The 21,089-nt window shown below is 42.7% G+C and overlaps 1 protein-coding gene across 1 annotated transcript in view; it reads left to right on the forward strand.

The window, feature by feature from the left end:
• Positions 1 to 20,605, forward strand: part of SMIM10 (small integral membrane protein 10) — a 35,201-nt gene extending 14,596 nt beyond the window's left edge. The window contains exon 2 of the mRNA XM_033202003.1: positions 18,971 to 20,605. Coding sequence (XP_033057894.1) covers positions 18,971 to 19,479 — 509 coding nt within the window. The 3' untranslated portion in view covers positions 19,480 to 20,605. The remainder of the gene's footprint in view (positions 1 to 18,970) is intronic.
• The last annotated feature ends 484 nt before the right edge of the window (positions 20,606 to 21,089 follow it).

Below are 21,089 nucleotides of genomic sequence, written 5' to 3' on the forward strand. Positions count from 1 at the left end.
GTGGCAAGAGAAGCTGGGATAGGCACCGAGTTTTTTGGGAGGGGGAGAAGGGGACATATAGTTCTATGAATTTTAACAATCAGATTACACAAGTTTCTATTACCTCCCCCAAAAGATTCCCTTTCATAATCCCTTTATAGTCACACCCTCCCCCAACTACTACATTCTAGCAACTTACTGACCTTTTCTCTAACACTCTAGTTTTGTCTTTTTAAGAAGGCCATACAGGGCCAGGCACAGTGACTCACGCCCATAATCCCAGCACCTTGGGAGGCTGAGGTGGGATCACTTGAGGCCAGGAGTTCGAGACCAACCTGGCCAACATGGCGAAACCCCATCTCTACTAAAAATACAAAAAAAAAAAAAAAAAAAGCCAGGTGCCTGTAATCCCTGCACTTTGGGAGGCCGAGGTGGGTGGATCACCTGAGGTCAGGAGTTCGAGACCAGTCTGGCCAACATGATGAAACACCGTCTCTACTAAAAATAAAAAAAAGTAGCTGGTCATGGTGGCACATACCTATAATCCCAGCTACTCAGGAGGCTAAGGCAGGAGAATCACTTGAACCTGGGAGGTGGAGGTTGCAGTGAGCCAAGATTGCACCACTGCATTCTAGCATGGGCAATAAGAGCAAAACTTCATCTAAAAACACACACACACACACACACAAAAGCTGGGTGTGGCAGCACGTGCCTGCAGTCTTAGCTACTTGGGAGGCTGAGGCTGGAGAATTACTTGAACTGAGAGGCAGAGGTTGCAGTGAGCCAAGATTGTGCCACTGCACTCCAGCCCAGGTGACAAAGCAAGACTCCATCATACACACACATACACACACACACACCCCCCCCACACACCCCACACACCACACACACACACACACACACAAAAGAGCTTTATAAATGGAATCATAGTATGCAATCTTTTGAGACTGGCTTCTTTCACTCAGCATAATGCCTTTGAGGCTCATTTAAGTTGTGAAGTATATCAAGAGTTCATTCCTTTGTATCACTGAATAGTATTCCATTTTATAGATATACCAGTGCTTGTTTATCACTGGTCAAATGATATTTGAGTTGCTTCTCGTTTTTAGGAATTATGAATGAGATGCTATCCATATTCATGTACAGGTTTTTGTGTGAACATAAGTTTTCAATTCATTAAGTAAATACCTAGGAGTGGGATTGCTAGGTCATGTATGGTATATGTATGTTTAACTCTATAAGAAAGTGTCAAACGTTGTTTTCAGAGTGGCTGTACCATTTTGCATTCCCACCAGCAATATGGCAGTTCTGGTTGTTCTACATTTTTGCCAACATTTGGTATTGTTTTAAATTTTAGCCGTTCTAATAAGTGTGTAGTGGAATGTGACAGTGGTTTGGAATTTGCGTTTTCCTAATGGAATGATGCTACATATTTTTTCATGTGCTTATTTTTCATCTGTATATTCTCTTTGGTGAAGCATTTGTTCAAGTCTTTTGCTCACTTTTAAACTGGGTTATTCTTTTAGTGTGTTTTGAGTGTTCCTTGTATATTCTGGATACAAGTGCTTTGTTAGATATGTGATTTGCAGTATTTTTCCCTGATCTGTATCTGTTGGGAGAGGCAATTCACCATGGGCCATGTGTATCCCTGCACATTCTTTCTGGGTAAGGCTCCAACCACTCTTTACCCTGGCCATTTATCAGGGTTGTGTTAGCTGTGAACAATCTTGAGGAGTGAGTTGTCTCACCACAGGCAATGAACAGGCTTGCTTCTGCTTGTTATAAAAGCAGTGAATCTCCCAAGCTCAGTGTTCTTCTATAACACAGTCTCATTGCATGTGCAGGCACCCATCATGGGCCCTTCACATCACCCCCACGGGACTTGAGGTGCATGGAGACTGGCACAAGCATCATACAAACTCTGGCTATTTCTTTTACAGTGAATATAAAGTCCCTTGTCACTGATTCTGTAGTCTCGTGTTTTCTGCCAGCGTCCATGAAACAGTAACAGGCTAACTTGTCAGTTTGTAAGTAGGATAAAATCTTAGATTCTGCACAGTGCTTGACAGTTTTGGCAATAAGGATGGAATACTGATAGAGACATATGTTTCTGGAAGAGAAAGAATGAATGCCCACACATGCCACGTTAGGGGATACAAGAAGACTTCCTGGGATCCAGTAGTGACTTCTTTTGCCCAAGTGGTGGGGAAGTGAGAAGGAATAGGAATCATTGCTATCCTACCTGATATGGTTTGGATCTGTGTCTGCACCCAAATCTCATGTTGAAATGTAATCCCTGATGCTGGAGGTGGGTCTACTGGGTGGTGATTTGATCATGGTGGTAGTTTCTCATGAATGGTTTAGCACCATCCACCTAGTGTTGTTTTCATGATAGAGTTCTTACGAGATCTGAGAACTGTGTAACATTTCCCCCCTCTCTTTCTTTCTCCTGCTCCAGGCATTTAAGATGTGCCTGCTTTCCTTTCATCTTCTGCCATAATTGTAGGTATCCTGAGGCCTCCCTAGAAGCTGAGTAGATGGCAGCATCATGCTTCCTGTACAGCCTGCAGAACCACAAGCCAATTAAACCTCTTTTTAAAAATAAATTACCCAGGCTGGGTGCAGTGGCTCACACCTGTAATCCCAGCACTTTGGGAGGCCGAGGTGTGTGGATCACCTGACGTCAGGAGTTCGAGACCAGCCTGGCCAACATATAGTGAAACCCCGTCTCTATTAAAAATACAAAAATTAACTGGGCATGGTGGTGCACGCCTGTAGTCCCAGCTACTTGGGAAGCTAGTGCAGGAGAATCGCTTGAACCCAGGAGGCGGAGGTTGCAGTGACCTGAGATCATGCCACTGCACTCCAGCCTGGGCAACAGAGCAACACTCTGTCTCTCAAAAATAAATACATAAATAAATTACCTAGTCTTAGATATTTCCTTATAACAGGGCAAGAATGCACTAATACACTACATGCATTAGTCCATTTTCACGCTGCTGATAAAGACATACCTGAGACTGGGCAATTTACAAAAGAAAGAGGTTTATTGGACTTACAGTTGTACATGACTGGGGAGGCCTCACAATCATGGCAGAAGGTGAAAGGTACGTCTGACATGGCAGCGGCAAGAGACAGAATGACAGCCAAGCGAAATGGGTTTCCCCGTATAAAATAATCAGATCTCACGAGATTTATTCACTATCACGAGACAGTATGGGGGAAACTGTCTCCCTGATTCAATTATTTCCCACTGGGTCCCTCCGACAACAAGTGGGAATTATGGGAGTACAATTCAAGATGAGTTTTGGGTGGGAACACAGAGCCAAACCATATCACTATTACTTGTTCATGAATGTTAGAAACTAAATAAGAATAAGTAAGACTGAAAGAAGCCACCTCATTGGTACCTTATTCCTTGATCCCTCTCCTCCGGGTGGGCAGAGGAAGGGATATTATGACAATGGGAACAGTAAGCCTAGGAACCTAGTTAAAAAAGAATATGGCTATGGCTGCTGAGTCAAGGGGTTAGCTAAGCTGAAAGAAAGTCAGAAATGAGAACGTAGAGCTTTAGGTAGATGGGAAACATTGGAAGTTTATTTGGTGAGCCTGAGTGGGCAGCCACTCCAAACTGCAAGTAAATGAAAAGTCTTGCTTACTGGGGCAGAGCTGCTCTCCCTCCACACACCCTGCTGCCTCTCTCTTTCTCTACTCTGATTTCTTTTTTTCTTTTACTTTCTCTTTTTGTTTTTTCTTTTCTTTTCTTTTTTTTTTTTTGAGATGGAGTCTCACTCTCACCCAGGCTGGAGTGCAGTGGTGCGATCTGGCTCATTGCAACCTCCACCTCCCAGGTTCAAACGATTCTCCCACTTCAGCCTCCCAAGTATATGGGAATACAGGCTCCCACCACCATGCCCAGCTAATTTTTGTATTTTTAGTAGAGTCGGGATTTCACCATATTGGCCAGGCTGGTCTCGAACTCCTGACTTCAGGTGATCCACCCACCTCAGCCTCCCAAAGTGCTGGAATTACAGGCATGAGCCACTGTGCCTGGCCACTCCATTCTGATTTCATGTGCTTTAAAGAACAACAACAACAAAAGAGTATGCAGAGGAATGAGGTTGTGGGATAGGGTAGAACTTAATATTTATGGCTTGGTTGGAAACAGGCATCTAAGTCACCATCCTACCCAGTCGTATGGCAGGAGAGGGCACTGGGCACAGAGGTAGCCATTGGCATTGAGGTATCCAGGGTAGAGCTGTGGCATGTGAGGAGGCAGAAAAGAAGTGTTCCTGAGGAGGTGGCACCCATCCTGAGGCTAGGAGCCTCCATGATGGTTCCAACTACTCCTCATGGGCTGCACCCTTCCCTCTTCCCTCTTCCTGTTCCCCTCCCATACTTGGAACTCCTGGATGGGAGAGAAACTCCTGGCAGCTGCTTTTGTAACTCCTGAAGTGCAAGTGTTAAAATCCTTTGTCTGTGTTCCCATAGGGAACAAAAAAATCTGAACTCAACTGATAAGGTGTGAGCAAAACTCTCAGTGAAGAAAAGCAGTTAAAGTGACTTTATGGGTGAGAGTCTCTATGCTAATTGAATCTACCATTATGAAACCATGGGAGGAAATTGATACGATAAGTGCTTATACTAGAAATGTTCATAAAGCGTCAGAGGAAATTCTCCCATTTAGGGCACTGACACAAGCAGAGAAGTACTACTGGGACAAACTCCCCTGCCATTTGCCACCATGGGGGTGGAGTGGGGTCAACATTTATCGTGAGTGCCTTTATCGTGAACATTTATCGTGAGAGCTTTCACTGTGTAGATTATGTCCTGGTTGTCGGCAAGTTGGAATCTTCCAAATTAATGGCCCTGATTGCACTGTTATTACACTTCCACTCAATGGGCAGAGTTCAAGGCTGCTCTCATAAGTCTGACCAATACTGTCCTTAATAACACTTATTATGTTTTTACTGACTTGCAACTGTTGCCAATGGTCTAGCCTTTTGTCTTTCACTCGAAAGACTACAGACTGGTAGACTAAGGACACCTCTCTTTGGGATCGTAACTGTAGAAACAAGTTGTGGATGCTGATGGGACAATGTGGGTCACTCACAGAGACGCACAAAGTAAGGGCCTGCTTTCTGATGAGATCAACTAAATTTAAGGTGCCGATCAAATCCGCACTGCCCAGACTGCCATCACACATGGCAAAACATCTGGTATCAGGCACTGGGCACAGAGTAAAGGACCTGATGTTTCTGATGCAGAAGCGACTACAACATGCCAGACTTATGACTCTTGCCAAAAGTTGACCTGTTTATCCTGCAACAAAAGAGGCCACATTGCTTGGGGGCATTGACCCTACTGGCTCCTGACAGATTGGCTATATCAGAGTGACTACTACATTGACTGTCTCCCTTAGTGCTACCAATGTTCTCTTCACTTTTAATAATTTTTCAGTTTACATATTGCTGTTCCAGTGTAATCAGCCAACTCTAACCACACCATTGAGGATCCTGAGTCTTAGCTATGTTATGTTTTCAGCTTTCCAACCTATTTTCAGTCTGACAATGGTGCACCTTTTTTTTTTTTTCTCAAATGTCACCCAGTAATGAGCCGATAGTCAAAGTACTTGATGAACATTCCACACTCCTTACCATCCACTGGTATCTGGTATTGCTGAGTGATGGAACAATTTCTGACTTTACTTCTACTTGGCCCACACACCATAGTAGGGCAATTTGGTTACTGAATGTGGATGTCCCCAAAAAGTGACCTCTTGGCTGCCTTCTGTGCAAGAATCAGAATACAAGATTGGGAGGCAAGTGGGGAGTGACTGGGGAAAAGGTGAAACTGTAGGTACTCAGATGAGACACACTGATTATATGGCAGGGGAGGGAAAGTGCTGATCCTGGTACTTCGGGAGAGAACACCTTAGATATTGGGAGATGCAAGGATCAGGGGCAAGGCAATGTTCTCTTTGTCCCCTAGATCCAGCACTGACTGTCACCTGAGTCAAGCAGCAGCTGTGCTGGCAATCTGACCTGCCGCTGAGTTTGTAATTTCTTTCTATGTGCTATGAAAACAGAAAAACTTATGTGGATATGACTGATCTGGAACTATTTTGTTATGCCTGATGCCATCAATGACAGCTCTGTAAAGTGAATATGTACAGACACATGATCCAGTGCAAGAGCATTTCACTGTAATGCGAAGTTATATGTTTCTCTCTTTTTTTTTCTTTTTTTTCTTTTTGAGACAGAGTCTCGCTCTGTTGCCGACCGGAGTGCAGTGGCGCAATCTCGGCTCACTGCAAACTCCACCTCCTGGGTTCACACCTTTCTCCTGCCTCAGCCTCCCAAGTAGCTGGGCCTACAGGCACCTGCCACCACACCTGGCTAATTTTTTTGTATTTTTTTTTTTAGTAGAGATGGGGTTTCACTGTGTTAGCCAGGGTGGTCTCGATCTCGCGACCTCGTGATCTGCCCATCTTGGCCTCCCAACGTGCTGGGATTACAAGCGTGAGCCACTGTGCCCAGCCATATGTTTCTCTTGATAACTGAATGGCCCTGGGTTATACCATGTATGGAGATTGAGGCTATAAATACTTAGTGACACCACCCATACGGCTTAATCAAACCAATGTAATGATGACAACAAATCCTGAACTATGCCCCTATGGGTTATATGTTTATATGTGAGGGAGAGTGGGCCACAGAATGTCTCTCCATTGCTGATGGGGATTGCTTTTTGGCCCATCTCTTGCTTCTTATAATTATTCGCAATGACACCAAAGCTGATCAAGATAGCCTTAACTCTGTATGTGAGTAGTAATTGATAATAGACTAGCCTTAGATCACATTCTTACTGTTTGAAAGAAGACCCAGTGGTCCTCGTGGGATTTCTTCAGAGTTAAATGAGAACAGGACTTTGGGAGGTGTGGATGGGGTCACTACAGCAAGGTGGCCTCATCCTGTGGCATGGAGTTCTGTTGAAAATGATTAATGAGATTAATTAAACAGATTTGGTCCCAGATTCTATTGGTCAGATTAATCAGAGTGACATATTCATGTATAATTCCATATTTGGCCAAGAATGTGTTGGGCTGATGGGCGGCTTGTTGAGAGAGTCAATCCACTGTGGGCTGTGGGTGTATTTGCACATTTTTTTTTGCCGATTATGACAAGACTGGAAGACCCCAGCTGCTCTCTACCCGGCCATTTCTCAGGATTGTATTTGAATTACTGAAAACAGCCTTTAGGGATGAGATGATGTCTTCCCTCAGACAGAGAGGGTTTGTTTCCACTTGCTGTAACAGTAATGATTCCCCAAGCTCACTGTTCATCCCCTATTATGTAGTCTACTGTGTGACCCTATCCATGATAGGTCATTTGCTTCACCAGCGTGAGACTTGAGGAGCACAGATAACCAGTGGGAACATGCGTAGCCAGTATGTGCATCATGCTGATGCCCTGGCTACTGCTTTTGCCGTAAGTAATAAGGCCATTTGTCTCTGACTCAGGAGTCCCATGTCTTTTGCCAGTATCCACAAAACAGTAACAGGTTAACTATTTGATAAGTAGGGTAAAATCTCATGCCCTGTGTAATTCTCTACAATATCTTGTCTTTCCATTTTCTTAACAATGTCTTTAAGAGCACAAGTTTTTAATTGTGATAAAGTTCAATTTATCAATTCTTTTATGGATTGTGCTTTTGTGTCATACCTAATAATCCTTTACCTAATCCAGGTCACACAGATTTTTTTTGCCTGTGTTTTCTTCTTAACAGAGTTTTATAGTTTTATGTCTCACATTTAGATGTATAATCCAGTTTGGATTAATTTTTTTTTTTTTTTTTTTTTTATTTTATTTTATTTTATTTTTTTTGAGACGGAGTCTTGCTCTGCCACCCAGGCTGGAGTGCAGTGGCCGGCTCTCAGCTCACTGCAAACTCCGCCTCCCGGGTTCACGCCATTCTCCTGTCTCAGCCTCCCGAGTAGCTGGGACTACAGGCGCCCGCCTCGTCGCCCGGCTAGTTTTTTGTATTTTTTAGTAGAGACGGGGTTTCACCGTATTAGCCAGGATGGTCTCGATCTCCTGACCTCGTGATCCGCCCGTCTCGGCCTCCCAAAGTGCTGGGATTACAGGCTTGAGCCACCGCGCCCGGCCTGGATTAATTTTTAAATAAAGTGTTATTTTAGGTCAAGGTTCAATGTTTCTTTTTCTTTTTGCCTATTGATGTTCCAGTTATATCAACACATCTGTTGAAAGGCTATCCTTCTTCATTCAATTGCTTTTCCATCTTTGTAAAAAACCAATTAGCCATATAAGTGCAGATCTATTTCTAGACTCACTATTCTTTTCCATTGATATGTTTATCTCTTCTTTAATACCATACTGTTTGATTACTATGACATTATATACATGATAATTTAAAAAGTGAAACAAATTAAAATGCAAACATAAAACTCGATGGTATATTTCCATTATAGAATGTATTCGCTACAGTGTGGAATGAGAGTGTAATTCATATTCGATACTGTATATAGTATTACATACTGCACGCAAACATATAAACTAGTGAGTTTATTAAGTATTAAATAATGAGATGTGTAATCTTTTTGATGTGTTGTTGAATTGGTTTTACTAGGATTTTATTGAGGATTTTTGCATCAATGTTCATTGGAAATACTGGCTTGTAGTTTTCTTTTCTTGTTGTGTCTTTGTCTGGTTTTGGTACCAGGATGATGCTGGCCTCATAAAATAAATTTGGAAGTATTCCATCCTAGTTCTTTTTTTTTTTTGGAAAAGTTTTAAAAAGGATTAATATTAATTCTCCTTTGAATTCTTGGTAGAATTCAGCCATGAAGCCATCTGTTCCTGGGGTTTTCTTTGTTGGAATGTTTTAGCAGCCACTTCAGTCCCTTTATTTCTTACTGGTCCGTTCAGGCTTTCTATTTCTTCCTAAGTTAATTTTGGTAGGTTGTATGTTTCTAGGAATTCATCCATTTCCTCTAGATTATCCAATTTGTTGGCATATAGTTGTTCATCATAATCCCTTATGATACCTTTTTTTTTTTTTTTTTTTTGAGACGGAGTCTCGCTCTGTCACCCAAGCTGGAGTGCACTGGCCAGATCTCAGCTCACTGCAAGCTCCGCCTCCTGGGTTCACGCCATTCTCCTGCCTCAGCCTCCCGAGTAGCTGGGACTACAGGCACCCGCCACCTCGCCCGGCTAGTTTTTTGTATTTTTTAGTAGAGACGGGGTTTCACCGTGTTAGCCAGGATGGTCTCGATCTCCTGACCTTGTGATCCGCCCGCCTCGGCCTCCCAAAGTGCTGGGATTACAGGCTTGAGCCACCGCGCCCGGCCTATGATACCTTTTAAAAAAAATTCAGAGGCATCCATTGTCACGTCTTCAATTTCATTTCTGATTTCATTTATTTGTGTGTCTTCTCTTTTCTTTCTTAGTCTAGGTAAAGGTTTGTCAATTTTATTTTTTTCAAAAATTCGTTTTATTAATTTTTCTATAGCTTTATTATTCTCTATTTGATTTATCTCTGTTCTTATTTTTATTACTCCTTTCCTTCTGCTAACTTTGGGTTTAGTTTGTTCTTTTTCCTAGTTCCTTGAGGTGTAACATTAGGTAGTTTGAGGTGTTTTTTCTTTTTTGATGTAGGTGTTTGTTGCTATATGCTTCCTTCTTAGAACTGCTTTTGCTGCATCCCATATGTTTTGGTATGCTGTATTTCCATTTGTCTCAAGATATTTTTACATTTCCCCTTTTTTCTTTGACTCACTGGCTGCTCAAGAGCATGTTTAATTTCCACATATTTGTGAACTTTCCTCCTGTTACTTATTTCTAGTTTCATATCATTGTGGTCAGAAAAGGCACTTGATATGATTTTGATTTTTTTTTTTTTTTTGAGACAGAGTCTCGCTCTATTGCCCATGCTAGAGTGCAGTAGTGTGATCTCAGCTCACTGCAACCTTCACCTCCCAGGTTCAAGGGATTCTTTTGCCTCAGCCTCCTGAGTAGCTGGGATTACAGTCATCCACCACCACACCTGGCTAATTTTTGTATTTTTAGTAGAGATGAGGTTTCACCATTGGCCAGGCTGGTCTTGAACTCCTGACCTCAGGTGATCCACCCGCCTCGGCCTCCCAAAGTGCTGGGATTAAAGGCATAAGCCACCGCACCTGGTCCCATTATATCATTCTCATGTCTTTGTGTCCTGATAGCTTAGCTCCCACTTATAAGTGAGAACATATGATATTTTGTTTTCTATTCCTGAGTTATTGCACTTAGAATAATGGCCTCCAACTCCATCCAAGTTGCTGAAAAAGACATTATTTCATTCCTTTTTATGGCTGAGTAGTATTCCATGGTGTATTATACCACATTTTCTTCATGTACTCGTTGGTTGATGGGCACATGAGTTGGTTCCATATCTTTGCATTGCAAATTGTGCTGCTATAAACATGCGAGTGCATGTGTCTTTTTCATAGAATGACTCCTTTCCTTTGGGTAGATACCCAGTAGTGGGATTGCTGGATCGAATGGTAGTTTTATTTTTAGTTCTTTAAGAAATCTCCATACTGTTTTCCACAGTGGTTGTACTAGTTTATATCCCACCAGCAGTGTAAAAGTGGTCCCTTTTCCCCCACATCCATGCCAACATCTATTGCTTTTGGACTTTTTAATTGTGGCCATTCTTTCAGGGGTAAGGTGGTATCTCCTTGTAGTTTTAATTTGCATTTCCCTGATGATTAGTGATGTTGAGCATATTTTCATATGTTTGTTGGCTGTTTGGACATCTTTTGAGAAATGTCTATTCATGTCATTTGCCCATAAAGTGAAAGCAAATTTATTAAGAAAACAAAAGAATAAAGAATGGCTACTCCTTAGGCAGAGCAGCCCCATAAGTTATTATCTTATGAACAGCCTGCCACAAGATGGCTGATTGTAGTCCCCTTGCCCTCCCACACAAGGAAGTGGTATATATTGGGGGTTCAGTATTGGCCTCTGCTGCTGGGAAGTTGGGATTGGACACACAACTTTTATGATCAGCCATGGTGAAGGGAAGCCCATGCAATTGAGCCCATGTAGAGCCTTCATCTCTGCAGCCATGGGCATTTTGTACATTGGCCCCTTGAGTAAGCTTCAGGATAGTTGGGGAAAGAGGTGACATTCTAATGCAAGTAATCTTGTTCACATAGTTATCAAGACCCTCCATCACAGTTGATGCCCTCTGTTGGGCATTTATATGGAACACAAATGTATTTACCATTAGTAGAGGTCCAACCACATACCACTTCCCCAAAACCTCCTTTTTACCAACACTATAAATTTTGTTCATTCCAAGTCCCTGGACCATATGGTGTAGAGCCATACCTTAGGCCACTTCTCCTTCCAAGCAAAGTGAACAACCAGATATGCCACTTGAAATTATGTTAGCAGAAAAGACTCTTCTTCAGTGACCTTCTGGCTACCCTGTGTGGGGCTGTGATCTACAATAATGTGCTCTGGCTGGTGCCCTTAGGTCATGCAGAAATGTGCTAAAATAGCTTTAAATGTTCCACTCTTCAAATAGCTGGTTAGAGAGAGGTCCCTGTATTAGTTTTCTAGGGCTGCCATAACAAAGTACCACAGACAGGTGACTTAAACAACAGAAATGTATTTCCTTACAGTTCTGGAGGCTAGAAGTTCAAGATCAAGGTGTCAGCTGAATTGGTTTCTTTTTGCTACAATTTGAATGTTTGTGTTCCCTCCAGAATTCATGTTGAAACTTAATCCCCAATGCACAAGTATTAAGAGGTAAGGCCTTTAGGAGGTGATTAGGCCATGAGATCTCTGCTGTCATGGATGGGATCAGTGCCTTGTGAAAGGGCTGAGGGAACTAGCTAGGCCCTTTTGCCCTTCTGTCCCTTTTGCTATGTGAGGAAACAGTGTTCAAGGTGCCATCTTGGAAGCAGAGACCAGGCCTTACCAGACAACGAACTTGCTGTCAACTTGATCTTGGACTTTCCAGGCTCCAGAACTGTGAGAAATAAATTTCTATTATTTATAAATTACCCAGTCTAAGGTATTTTGTCATAGTGGCAGGAATGGACTGAGTCACTTCTGAAGGCCTCTATGCTTGGGTTTATTGGTGGCTGTCTTCTCCATGTGTTTTCACACGGTATTCCCTATGCGTGTGTTTGTGTCCTAATCTCTTCTTCTTAGAAGAACATCAGTGGTGTTGGATTAGGGCCCACCCTAATGACCTCATTTAACCTTAGTTACTTCTTTTAAAACCCTATCTCCAAATATAGTCACATTCTGTGATTCTGGGGGTTAGGGCTTCAACACATGAATCTGACAGGGACACAACTCAGCCCAAAGCAGTCCCCATGAAACCATAAGTGTGGGTTGCGAAAGAGAAGGCAGTGTGGCTGGTATGAACACACTGGCAGTGTGAGCTGCTGCTTAGGTATCTTTGTTGTGCCTCCAGAACCTGTTCAAGGCCAATCCATATATATCACTTGTAATTTAAGCTTTCTTTGTATTCTTCTCTAGTCAAGCAGGTCCATCAAAAAGGAATGTAATAGGGATCACTACTCCTTAATTTTGTGAGTCTTGACGATGGCCCTAATTTCTGTGAGTTTCCTTTGCATGTAGTATTGATTTTGGTTTACTATTTTGACAGTGTAGTATAGTGGTTAAGAGCATGAACTCTGAAGCTAGTTTCTGGTTTACATTACAGTTCTACCAATTACTAAGTAGTGACCTCGGGCAAGTTACTTTAGCTTATAATGCCTTAATTTCCTTTTCTGTAAAATGTGTACAATTATAGTACCTACCTTGTAGTGCTGTTTTGAGGAATAATATGCTAACATATGAAAGTGCTTGAAAGAATGTCTGGCATGTAATAAGTGCTATGTATGTGTTTGCTATCACTGCTATAATTAGAAGGGAGAGTAAGTTCCAGGCTTCCACCTGGCCCTTCCTATCATAAAAATTCTCACTCTGCAGGTCAGGAAGTCAATTGAGCTGTTTTGCCAGTTGCTAGTTTTATTGATTACAACTGTAAATCCAGCAACTGGGGAAATCACCAGAGTGGATTTATAGACCCACTGAGCCCACCATGAGTTGAATTTAGGCCAAAATTCCAATTATCATTTGATCTTCACAAGCCCTCACTCTGACTGTGGGCAACAGTGTTGTTGAGTTCCCAGGATTAGTGACAGCTCAGAGCTATTGTCCCATAATCCCCGAAGAGTGTGTGTATTTGAACATTTACCTTGGTAAATTTCTGCAGACCTTTGCTGGGAATAGCTGGGAATATTTATAGTACATAATTGCAATGCTGCCATAGCATCCTTCCTCAAGGTACTCAGTCTCCCTTTTATTCTAGGGAATCTGGGTATATGAACTGAGAAGCTGTGACACTCTATCATGGTGATCCAACTTTCTGTTTGCCAAAATTCCTTTGGTTAAGCAGATCAAGTCTCTATATCAGTCCTAGGGTTCCTATGATCAATTAATTGCCATGAGAGATCACTGTGGGTCAAACCATTTTGATTGTCACTCAGTAGTTCTCTTCTGGGACATGGTTATCAGTTTTTGCTGTGAAACAAACCACCGAAAGCTTAAACAACCACCATTTATTTAGTTAACGATTGTTGGGGGTTGACAATTTGGGCTGGGCTCAGCTGGGCTGGTCTTCTGCTTGCATCAGCTGAACTCACTCATATGTCTGTGGTCTGCTGCTGTTGGTTTTAGTGACACTACTTCTAGGGATTGGTTGGCCATGAGTTGGGCCAAAAGGGATGATTGGAGCATGTATCTCTCCACATCTGGTTTGTTTGCATGATGGCAGCAGGTTTCCAAGACTAGCAAGCCCCAGTGCAAAAGCACTTTTCCAGCTTTTGCTTGCACCATTTTAACCAATGTCCCACTGACCAAAGCAAGTCACACAGCAGATTCAAGAGAAAGAAATAGATCCAAATAGTTCTTCAAATAATCATCTCATTTTATGTGATCCTCCCACTTCCACTCTCTGTACCTGGAGAGCAGGGGGTGCCTCTTCCATGAAAATGGCTTCCACCTATGCTGCAGCCTTTTCCTGGGAATCATTGGTGTACTACACTCTAATTTATTTCAGTTTGATCCCATCAGCATTCATTTCAGGAAACTGTCAAAGTCTTTGCTCTGCCATCCTCACCCTCTCCACTGCTTTTACGAATGAATTTATACTTCTTTATAATTGTTTCTATTTGTTTTGGGAAGGTAAATACCTATGTTCAATTGAGTATCTTGCACCACAACAACCTCAGATTACATTTTAATCTACTATCTATAGATCAATGGTAGCAGTGCAAAAAATTACATGTATATGTACTATATTCTTCCTATATGTACATGTATATGTATGTATATATGTACATAAGCATATATAAATAACATATATGTGTGTGTATCTATCTATCTATATAATACATATATAGAGAGAGAGAGAGAGAAAGAGAGAGAGAGAGAGAGAGAGAGAGAGGCTTGCTCTGTCACCGAGCCTGGAGTGCAGTGGTGAGATCATAGCTCACTGCAGCCTTGATCTCCCAAGCTCGAGCAATCCTCCTGCCTCAGTCTCTTGACTATCTGGGACTACTACAAGCATGTGCCACCACAAATGGCATTGCCCACGCTGGTTCTGGACTCCTGCGCTCACGCAACTCTCCTGCTTCAGCCTCCCAAAGTGCTGGGATTACAGGTACGAGCTACCATGCCTGGCCTCTTCCCATATATATTGAGCGAGTGGTTCAGAAAAAAGAATCAAGGTATATGCACTCTACTGTGAGAAAGAAGAGCAAAAGATGACTTGTATAATTTTCCTAAGACAAGAACTTTGGCCTAATTCTACTGTTTCTTTTTTTTTTTTTTTTTTTTTTGAGACGGAGTCTCGCTCTTTCGCCCGGGCTGGAGTGCAGTGGCCGGATCTCAGCTCACTGCAAGCTCCGCCTCCGGGTTTACGCCATTCTCTCGCCTCAGCCTCCCGAGTAGCTGGGACTACAGGCGCCCGCCATCTCGCCCGGCTAATTTGTTGTATTTTTTTAGTAGAGACGGGGTTTCACCGTGTTAGCCAGGATGGTCTCGATCTCCTGACCTCGTGATCCGCCCGTCTCGGCCTCCCAAAGTGCTGGGATTACAGGCTTGAGCCACCGCGCCCGGCTCTACTGTTTCATATTTGGTGTGTAGCGTGAGAGAGAAGGAGGCATTTCCTTTGCTTAATGCATTACTTTAGGCCATTTTGACCACTGTGTCTCTCCTAGGGCTCTCGTGGGATTTATCAATTTTAGGCTGCTTGTGCTATTCTGTCTGCCTTAGGCAAACTTTTTTTTTTTTTTTTTGAGATGGAGTCTCGCTCTGTCGCCCAGGCTGGAGTGCAGTGGTGTGACCTCGGCTCACTGCAAGCTCCACTTCCCAGGTTCACACTGTTCTCCTGCCTCAGCCTCCCAAGTAGCTGGGACTACAGGTGCCCGCCACCACACCTGGCTAATTTTTTTTGTATTTTTAGTAGAGATGGAGTTTCACCATGTTAGCCAGGATGGTCTCGATCTCCTGACCTTGTGATCCGCCCACCTTGGCCTCCCAAAGTGCTGGGATTACAGGCTTGAGCCACGGCACCCGGCCTAGGCAAACATTTTAATATAGAAATGAGCCAAGGGGCCAAGGCCTGGGCAACCTGAAGGGCAGGGATTTATGAAAAGGTGAGGAGAAGGCTGCCTAACCCTCTTCTTGCTGTCACAGCCACCGCCCCTGGCGTTTCCACAGCCTAGTTGTAAGCCTTCTGCCTAGCCATCAGTCATCCTGCCTATTTGGCTCCCCTTCCTTTTGACACCACTACAAATGACCAATAAGCATAATATTCATCCACAACAGTAATCAAATATAGGTAAATTAAAAATAACTAGGGTTGGCCGTGGTGGCTCACGTCTGTAATCCCAGCACTTTGGGAGGCCAAGGTGGGCAGATCACCTGAGGTCAGGAGTTTGAGAACAGTCTGGCCAGTATAGTGAAACCCCATCTCTACTAAAAATACAAAAATTAGCCAGGTGTGGTGGCACATGCCTGTAATCTCAGCTACTCGGAAGGCTGAGGCAGGAGAATCGCTTGAACCCGGGAGGCAGAGCTTGCAGTGAGCCAAGATCGCATCACTGCACTCCAGCCTGGGCAACATAGCGAGACTCTGTCTCAAATAATAATAATAAGAATGATGATTTTCTTTTACATTATATTAAAATAATACATAATAATATGGGCGAGGGCATGGATACATGAACGGTTTTGTAAATTGCCTGAGGGAGTGGGAATTGTTATAACTTTTCATTTAATTTATTTTGAGACAAGGTCTTGCTCTGTTGCCCAGGCTGGGGTGCAGTGGCACAATCATGCCTCACTGCAGCCTTGGCCTCTCAGGCTCAAGCAATCCTCTCACCTCAGCCTCCTGAGTAGCTGGGACTACAGACCTGTGCCACCATGTCCAGTTAATTTTTTACTTTTTTGTAGAGATAGGGTCTCATTATGTTACCCAGGCTGTTCTTGAACTCCTAAGGCTCCAGTGATCCTCCTGTCTTGGCCTCCTGAGTGCTGGGATTACAGGTGTGAGCTACCACGTCCAGCCTGGTACAACTTTTTACAGAGGAATTGGAAATAGCTATTAAAATTAAGACTGCAAAACTTTAAAAAAATTAATTTACTTATTTATTTATTTTTAGTGATGGGGGTCTTGCTATGTTGCCCAAGCTGGTCTCAAACTCCTGGGCTCAAGCAATTCTCTCACCTCAGCCTCCCAAGAAGCTGGGACTACAGGTAACCACCACTGTGCCCAGTAAGATGGCAAAACTTTTGACAGAGTGGTTCCATTCACACAAATGTGCAATGCTATATACACATAAAAATGAAATGTTAATATTTGGATCTATTTCTTTTCTCTTGAATCTGCTCTGTGACTTGCCTTGTTAATGAGACATTGGCTAAAATGGAGCAACATTGCTAGTAATCAAAACATGCAAATTAAAACAACAGTGAGATACCCTTTTCACCTATCAGAATGTCAAATGATTAAAAGAATGTGAATGCTAATTGTTAGGAACCGCTGATGGTATGTTCATGTATATATTAGTACAAGCTAGTGGAAGGCAGTTTGACAATATGTATCAAAATCCTTACATGAAAACCCTTTGACCTAAGAATTCACCTCTATGAATGTATCCCTGGAAAATATCAGAAAGGTGTAAAATGATGTGCATGCAAAATATTAATCTCACAATTGCTTATGATTGCAAAAAATTTGAAACCATCCAAAAATCCATCAACAGGAGATCAGTTAATTATTGGCCATCCATAAGGAATAACACACAGCCAATAAAGTATCAACATGGGAACATATGCAAGACATATCATTATGTTTAAAAACAATGGTGGGGGTATATGTTGTTTTGTTTGTTTGGCTTTATTTGTTTTTTGTTTGTTTGTTTGCTTTTGAGACGGGGTATAGCTCTGTCACCCAGGCTGGAGTGCAGTGGCATGATCTCGGCTCACTGCAACCTCCACCCATGGGTTCAAGCGATTCTCCTGCATCAGCCTCCTGAGTAGCTGGGACCACAGGCAAGTGCCACCACACCCAGCTAATTTTTGTATTTTTAGTAGAGACGGGGTTTCACCATGCTGGCCAGGCTGGTCTTGAACTCCTGACCTCAGGTGATCTGCCTGCCTCAACCTCCCAAAGTGCTAGGATTACAGGCGTGAGCCCCCGCGCCTGGACTGCATAGTTCTATCTGATTCCATTTTTGTTTTACGATTTGTAAATATATCTATGTGTGTATACATGTTTGTGCTTATAAATATATGCAAACAATTGATAAAAACATATACAAATTAGCAGTCTTTCTCTCTGGGGGTTATGAGCCCAGGAATTTTACTTTTCTCATAATAAACATTTATAATGTTTAATGTTTTACAAGCCATCAGAAAAACAATACTGAAAACTTCAGAAATTTAGAAAAGTTGCTCAACTGCACTGATAATTAAATGAATGCAAATTAGAAGAATAATGAACTGTATCACCTATCATATTGGCAATAAAGAAATTTAAGATTGTTAACACTCAAGGTAACATAGAGCCCTGATCTCTAAACTTTTTTGATCAATCACATGTATTAGTAAAATGTTTTGGCTTTGGACACTAAATGTATCTGTATATGTAATTATTTTCATAAATAAAGATGGGGTCATACTATTCCTACTGTTCTGCCACTTGTAAATTCATATGTACAATGATGGTCACTGAAACAATTTTTGACATATGAAAAACTAGAAACATTCAGAATGTCCATCAATAGGGATCTGGTTAAATAAATTATTGACCATTATTAGTCAATATATATATAGACCACTATTCAGTCATCAAAGAGAGTGAGGTAGGTGTACATTCTTGAAAAGGTAAGAGCAATATGTCAATACATAAAGTCGGGAAGTAGATGCAGTAAACGTAATAGTAGTTGGTGGCAAGGGTGGGGGGGAAAGTGAAGCTGTGTAGGGAATTTGCTTTCTATTGTTTTACATATTTCTGCTTTGAAACTTTCTAAAAACTTGATTGAATGACTTTTCCAATCAGAAGAATACGAAGGATCTAACACAAAAACAGAAGTATTGCTTGAATTATTCAAGCAGAATGCACACATTTTAAAGTCCAGAAAAGTGGTGGGTTTTGTATATTTGTACTAGCTCAGAGGTGAGGATTGAAAAACGTTCCTAAAGGGATCTGAGACAACAGGAAATGGGTTTGTACTTCTGAGTTGCTCAAGATCATGCTTATGAAGGACATTTTATATCGTTTTGAGCAAGTTTTCTGTTGCTTTTGTTAAAACTTAAAAACTGAAAAAAACTTAACAATTAAACATAATATTAAAGAAAAGACAGCCTGGGTTAGGAAGCTAGGTCTCCCACGTCAGCACGTGCCCTGCCCCTCCTGGAGTTCTGGGGCCCGGGCCAGGACAGTCAGGCTAAACTGACTCTAGGCCACGCGGACCCCGTGGGGCGGGGCGGAACCTGGCAGGGCGCCAGTGACCGCTGGGGCCAGAGCCCTGCCGGGAAAGGAGGGCTTCCGCCTTGCAGCGCAGCTCGGATCAGCAGCCGCCCAGCAGGCCTCCCGCCCGTATTTCCCCGCATCCATCCCTCTATCCCACGGTCGGTGGGTCAGCGGAGCCTGATGGAGGTCTTAGGCTCTGGGCACTATGTTGGAGGCGGCATCAGGTCCATGGCGGCGGCGGCCCTGTCTGGCCTGGCGGCGCGGCTGTCGCGCTCGCAGGGGACCCGCGGCTCGTACGGCGCCTTCTGCAAGACGCTCACGCGCACGCTGCTCACCTTCTTCGACCTGGCCTGGCGGCTGCGCAAGAACTTCTTCTACTTCTACATCCTGGCCTCGGTGATTCTCAACGTCCACCTGCAGGTATATATTTAGAGCCACCAACTTTGTGGCATTTGGGGGCTCCTCGGCAGGATGGCTGACTTCCACCCACCTGCTCACCCACCCTAGAGCAAAGCGACCAACTCCGCTCCTGCATGCAGACTTGCCACTCATTCTTTCCATTGCCTCATCTTTTAGTATAAATGGGTGGCAAAAAAAGAAAAAAAAAATCGGCATTTGTGGAAAGCCTGCAATATAACCAAAATCGTCTAAGACAGAATGAAAATTGACTCTCAAGTAAATATTGGAAGGAACAGAATACAGCTTAAAAATTTGAAAATCCTTAAACATATCTGAGAAGTTTTTGCATCCGTAAAACAAAACAGCGCGAACTTTAGGAAATGACAATTGGCACAGAATGCAATAAGAAAAAAAAAAGGAAAACGGGGAAAGGTAACTAAAAACCTAAGGAAAGATAAACTGAACAAGAATGGCTCAGACAGCAGGCAAAGCTCCCAATTAGAATCGAAGTGAATAGACCCAATTGAATAGAATGAACTCTAAGCAATAGATGGATTGAATAATAAGCTGGAGGACATTAATAACATGTTCTGGAAGGCAGACATTTCTTCGACCCAAAGGAAAAAAAAATGACAGAAAGAAACTACAGGGAAAAACATTAAAAAACTGTGCAAGAAACTCATGTTTCACATATGAAGCAACCTCAGATTTTGAACAGTTGCTAAAAGTGTGAGAAAGGGAATCTGTTTGAATATTGGCACATGGATCAAGACTCTGGAGTCAGTGATGAGAAAATCCAATTAGAGCATTCCACTTTGCTATTCATTGAACCAGGTAGCCAACAAAAGAGTTAAAAATTAGTGATATGACTATATTCAGGGGGAAGGAGAGCTGAGGGGGGCGGCAGGAAGTCAGCAGAAAATGCCTCATGTCATCAAGTCAAGAAATAGTAATAAAGGCATGCTATTGAAAAAGAGGGGTATAATCTCTAAACAAGCATGTGTAAAAGTTTGTGTTTCTGATTTGGGGATGCAAGAGTTGAGAAGGAGGGACAGTTTTATTACTTTTCATTCTATGTCTTTTTTCTACTGTTTGATTTTTTAAAACTATACACATGTATTGCTTTTGCTTCGATTAAAAATTAAGATATTAAAATGAATTTATTGCACTTAGAATGAAATTTGGAGGGCAGTGCTAAGAGTATCAGGTGGACTCCGAGTTAAAAATAAGTGCCTTCCTATCTTTCTTCAGTAGTATCTGTATATCCTACAAGGTTCCTGGGTGATCACACAAACTATGATTTCCTTGACTTTGTAAATGTCTCGTTTCCAAACAGACCACAGGCCATATGGAAATGCTTTAAAACTAAAAAATGGCCGGGCGGGGTGGCTCACACCTGTAATCCCAGCACTTTGGGAGGCCAAGGCGGGCGGATCACCTAAGGTCAGGAGTTAGAGACCAGCCTGGCCAACATGGTGAAACCCCGTCTCTACTGAAAACACAAAATATTAGCCAGGCATGGTGGCGGGCACCTGTTATCACAGCTACTTGGGAGGCTGAGGCAGGAGAATCACGTGAACCAGGGAGGTGGAGGTTGCAGTGAGCCGAGATTGCACCATTGCATTCCAGCCTGGGCAACAGAG

This window comes from Trachypithecus francoisi, unplaced genomic scaffold, assembly GCF_009764315.1.
Source record: "Trachypithecus francoisi isolate TF-2019V2 unplaced genomic scaffold, Tfra_2.0 Lachesis_group6, whole genome shotgun sequence".
In the NCBI taxonomy this organism is placed as follows: Eukaryota; Metazoa; Chordata; class Mammalia; order Primates; family Cercopithecidae; genus Trachypithecus; species Trachypithecus francoisi.